This window comes from Monopterus albus, unplaced genomic scaffold, assembly GCF_001952655.1.
Source record: "Monopterus albus unplaced genomic scaffold, M_albus_1.0 scaffold375.1, whole genome shotgun sequence".
Classification (NCBI taxonomy): Eukaryota; Metazoa; Chordata; class Actinopteri; order Synbranchiformes; family Synbranchidae; genus Monopterus; species Monopterus albus.
The window spans coordinates 40,693-46,129 of record NW_018128255.1 but is presented as its reverse complement, the minus strand read 5'-3'; the positions used below and the strand labels follow the sequence as shown (position 1 = coordinate 46,129).

General features: G+C 42.2%; 1 protein-coding gene across 1 annotated transcript in view; it reads right to left on the bottom strand.

Moving 5' to 3' along the window:
* Positions 1 to 5,437, bottom strand: part of ssh1b (slingshot protein phosphatase 1b) — a 13,277-nt gene that overhangs the window by 4,839 nt on the left and 3,001 nt on the right. The window contains exons 3-8 of the mRNA XM_020585720.1: positions 3,410 to 3,510; positions 2,315 to 2,379; positions 1,922 to 2,043; positions 1,761 to 1,829; positions 1,246 to 1,311; positions 162 to 356 (exon numbers count right to left, since the gene is read on the bottom strand). Coding sequence (XP_020441376.1) covers positions 162 to 356; positions 1,246 to 1,311; positions 1,761 to 1,829; positions 1,922 to 2,043; positions 2,315 to 2,379; positions 3,410 to 3,510 — 618 coding nt within the window. The remainder of the gene's footprint in view (positions 1 to 161; positions 357 to 1,245; positions 1,312 to 1,760; positions 1,830 to 1,921; positions 2,044 to 2,314; positions 2,380 to 3,409; positions 3,511 to 5,437) is intronic.

Here is a 5,437-nt window from a genome sequence, read left to right as displayed (position 1 = left end):
GTCTGGCCATGTGAAACACATTTGAATCTGAAAACATGCTTCTTTCAGGATTATTATACTAGATGTGGAACTTTATGGCTCAAAAAACTACAGCCTAGCTTTTCTACATGATGTATTACATTCCACTCTCTTCTTTAGTAAAACTGCGTGTTGAGTCTCACCCATCGACGAACATGGTGGGTGAATCGGGCCGAGTGGTCTCCAGATCGGTCAGAGCGTTCCACTCATTGATGCAGCTTTGCTCTGAGGTGATGCAACTCTCATAGAAGGCCATCCATGTGAGAGCAATGCCACCTGGGAAGTAGTTGAACCGGCGTGACACCTCACATGCCTTGTGGAGGACCTGCAGGGCAGACCTGGAGGACACAGAGCAAAGACCTCACTGCCAAAAATCATCAGCAAGAGTCATGTATTGTGACAAGTGCAAAGCAAATAAGAAGCTTGCTCTCAGGACAGAAAATAGCAACAAAAAAACAAAGTACCCTTGTTTATGGGTAATTCTGATAAGTGACCAGCAGGTGGCCTTTAGATACAAGAGGAAGTCTTTGAACAGACTGTGTGGTCCCCAGAGCTATGCTGGACCACAAATGAAGTCACAGTAATGACCAATGTTTGTCAGCTGTTTGAAATGTACCTAAAAATGAACATTTAGATTTTTTAAATAGATTTTAATTTGGTGGATGAGTGAAGCTCAGTGTTATTACTAGGTTTAGGGGACTGCATCAACTCTAAGGCAGGGGAATCTCTCCAATGATGGATGACTAATCTAACAAATTTAAAAGTAACATATTGCTAAAGTAACAGATTTTGACAACAATGACATTTATAAAGTTTTAATTTCCATCCCTCTTATTTATGTGTGCCCCCAGGGATGGCAGAAATAGTAGATCCAAACAATAATGACATCCATCCAAGATTTTGTTGTACTTTAATCTGGAGGTAGTTGGAATTACAAATAACGGGTGACTATGTAGTTTTAAGAAAAGTGTAATACAAAGGCAACAGTTATTTCTATACATTACAGCTGTTACAAGCTCCTGTTTAAAGACTAAATAAATTCTGATTTGCATTACCAAATGAACTTGAACAACAGGCCTTGAGGGTGGTACACATACTGTAAAAACTGCTTTGACCTTAATGTAAGACAGCATTCATCCAGAGTGGACAAAGCACAACCCCCTTTCCTTATACAAGCGCACACACAAACAGACAATAATCACAGGTAAACATGAAGCATTTCCTCACCACATGGCCTGCACAGATACAGGCTTGAAGACATGTGACCGCCCTGCGGTGTTCACACTGAAGCCTCTGGTGGGAAAGAAGAAGAGGAGGAGGAGGAAGATCAGTCTGAGTCTAGATGGAGATGAGGAGTGATGAGGGGGCTGTAAACATGTACTGTATGGGGCTTGTTTATGAGACTATTCAGGACATCAAACAGTGGAAAATTCCTCCGGTGCAGAGAACCAGAGACCATATTAACAGGTCAGCAACAACTGCTCTCATGCAGAGACAAATCAGTGTAAACCACTCCTCTGCCACTGGTGGGCAGTAAAAGCTAAAAGGCAGAAAATATCCAAAATACATGTCTGAGTTGTACAAAGATGCAGCTTCAGACCTGGCTGAGTATGAGCAGAAAGCTTAAACATTAGAAACTCATGTTTATGAGAGCGAGTCTAAAAGAAAGGAGTCGTTAGTAGTTTTGTACCATGTGCAGTTCACCAGCTGAATATGTTATAAAAGGACAAACTGAAACTCACCCATCTCCATCTAAATGTATGTTGGTGTCACTCCACAGGGGCAGGACCATGCCAATAGAGCAATTTTTACTGAGGGTCAGAAAAATGAAAGAACTGAACAACTATAATAATCAGATTAAAGTATGCCAAATGCACAGTAAGGCTGCAGTGAGACTGATTACCTGTCCTTTTCTGTAAAGTCCATACCCAGGACGATATTTTCCTCTGTATCTTGATGGCCGTTAGTGTAGATAACCACCATATAGCGCACCCGGTCCGACCATCCGCTCTCCAGCCTGACAGCCTGTGTAACAAAACATAATTTGGTAGACAAATATCCAGTATTTACTTATGTTATCATGCACAAAATTACTCTCAGTAAACAATTTCTCTCCAAAATGGTTTTATCTTGAAAATAAATATTAGAACTTGTACAATCACATCTGTCATCTTTTATATAGTCAGTATAATGAATGACTTTTAAGTGCACAGCAACCACACACAAAAGGCACTAAACTACTATCCAAAAACTTAGTGTATGAAAAATGAACTAGGTGTGCAAGTACTGTACCAACCAGCTTGATTCGATCTTCAGACCGGAGGATCTTAAACATGACCTGCAGATGTTGAGGTAAATCACCTGAAAGTGAACAATGAGTGAGTGTACTGTGAGACAAGGAGAAGCAGAGTCCAGCATAGTTCAGCACAGTCCAGGTGTCCCTTTAAAAAGAGATCTTGATCTGTCTCCCTTTAAAAGAGATCTTGATCTCAATGAGACTTCCTGGCAAAATAAAGGTTAAATAAATTAAAATAGCAAAAAAAGACTTTAATCAGATAAGTCTAGCACCACAGTCTGGACAGCTGGACAGGACATCAATAGTTTATAAAGTTCACAAAAATCCTAACAGACAAAAGGATTTCCTTCCACTGTAACTTAGAGCCAACCTCACAATACAGAGAAAATAAAGCACAATTCCCAAACAGACTTCACTACAGAGACACATTTCTGGGCATTCTAACGCAAAGGTCAGCTACAAACTGATCATTCATCTTCTTCTGTTCATTGGATTTCTTTCCAGTGGGAGGAACAATGTTTGCAGATTTTTCTCAGTGATGATGAATCTACACCCTGTGACCTGCCAGCTGAGCTAAACCATGTTGGTGAGCAGCGTGTGTAACAAATTGACCTGTGTTTGTCCTCAAATGAACTCAAACGGCACATCACATAGACAACTTGTAAAACAGAGAGTGTCTATTAAAAACCCCACCTGATGGACTGTACTGAACAACTAGACCATATTTTCAGATCATTTTTAATGTCACTTTGATGTACAGACAAACAGCACCAGCGGCATAATGGTGGTAAAACACTTGGCTAAATCTGATGAAGCCAACTGCAGTTTTTAAATACATTCCTAAAGATTATATACAGACACTGGGTGTATGTTACTTTGAGTTCGCTTTAAACAAACTACTTGGGACACGATCTCTTTGTAATGGTTTGTCAGCAGTCCCGGACACTTCAGGTCAGATCCAACTAGGTTTTAAGGAAATACAGACAAACCCACAGAGGAAAAAGCCGCCTCAGCAAATAGCATGATGTCTGGGGCTAATTTGTGCAGAGAAAAGGGGCAAGAACAAGAAGCAAAGCTGCATGTGTTTGTTCCTACCTGCATGTTTGTGGTGGGTGGGGGTCTTTGGACCCTGTGTGCTGCCGCCCTGCTGGAGGAAGAGCGCGGCTCCTTTGACCATGAAGAAGCTCTCACGAAGGCTGGAAAATGCACAGGTGTGAAAGTCAGCGCAACTGAAATCTCTGGGAAATAAATTCCACCAAAACTTTTAACTATAACACAATCACAAGTGAGAGGAGGAATCCAGGAAACTCCATCATTATTCCACAGTTTACCCACTTTCTTTTCAGAAGAGAATGAAGATCTGCCTTTTGATATCATAGCAGGAGAGGAACTTCTACTACTACTGGCACATCTGGCTTTCCCCGGTACAGTACACACAGTAGCAAACCACTGTGTTCAGATTCCCTTCATTAACCAGACGTCCAGATTCCAGTCTTAAAAATTTTACTGACTGGTCAGCAGGCAAAAAACATAAATGTAACAAGACAGGTAGGTAGGTAACTCCCTTAAAACAACTCATACTCTTAGAAAACCTGTATCCAAACACACACACACATTACTGTCTGTCACAAGGTGATGAAATTTGTGTTTGATGTGGCTGACACATAGACAGGTACACAGAGTAAGAGTCTCCATGCTGTTGCAGTTGTCATCATAGCCAAATTGGTTTAATGCTTTACATTTCAATGTCCAACAACTGAAAAATGTTGAAACACAGGGACATGAAATGGCTGCAGTCAGGATACTAAATGTACAGTGAGCGGCTGGGTCTAGGCTGTGTACTTATTTAGCCCTCACTGGTCCAGTGAGCAGGACAGGAAGGCGCGTCATTGTTTACTGAAAGTCAGTAGAGTCCTGATCCGGCAGCTTTTACTGATCCGCGTCTTCATAGCATGATGAACACACTTGACAGAGATTGCTGACCTCTGACAAATCAAGCGTCAAACCACAACTGTCCATATGTGCTCAGGTTTTAGCAGCGGCTCTTCTGTCCTCTCCAGTGTTGGACGCATCACTCCTGGGTCATGCCTTTGTTCTGAAGGCCACAGCGAACACGAGAGCTTTTTTCCTCACACAGAACAGAGTGTAGCTTTGTTTAACCACAGACTCATTCCCCTTTCAACCAACACACTCAAAGCCTGGTATGGCTGAGCAGGACCATCACGAGGCCTTTTGTTTCAGCACCTCTGCTGTGTAATATTTATTTAAAAATGTATGTAGAAGACTGATTTGGAGATGACAAGGTAAATACCTACAAAGCTTGACATGAAGTAATGACATGATACCCCTACCTCCTGGCCTAAAAATAAAAGGTTTCATGCTGCTAAAATAAATGAATGGCATATTGCCAGCATCCCATACTGCCACTAAGCGTTGAGTTACTCTATTAAGTGTCTAATGCATGTCGCTCTGAAAGCTTACATGAGACAGATCTCCCTCCGAGTCAGAGCAGCTTCTTCCACAAAGTGAGGTAGCATGGCAAACATGGCTTTATGTGACGAGTTCACCACCAGATGCATCCTTCTGGTTGTTGTCTCCTCCAACAAGCCCTTTGTCATTAACGTTCTTCTGTCCGTCTTGTACACCTGCATATTCCCGTCCACAATCTCAGGGGACTGTAGCACATTTTGACTTAACTTCTTCTAGGCTTGTCCTTCCATCTCTTCCTCTCCCAGCTTTCCTTCCACCCTGGTCCAGTTGCCCTTGTCTGCGCTGCCCTGTCGGCTCCCTATCTCCTCTTCACAGTGCACGCTTCAGGAATCAGCTCGCACCATTCAACACTCTGTCACAATACCATCATTCATGCAAGTGCTGGGAGGCGATGGAAATGTTACTTGGCGTCAATCTCAACTTTGACATGCAGAATCTTAAATTAAGATCTGATGAATCACGGAGCCACAGAAACATGCGGCTCATTGAGCCAGACAAAGCATGACTGGTTCAACTGTGAATGACCCACATACACACAGAACAGAGATGGAGTCTGTGCCAAAGTTTTGCTGACACAAATCATGACTCTTGTGAAAGTACGTTCATTAAAAGAACAGCTTAGTGACTCAGCAG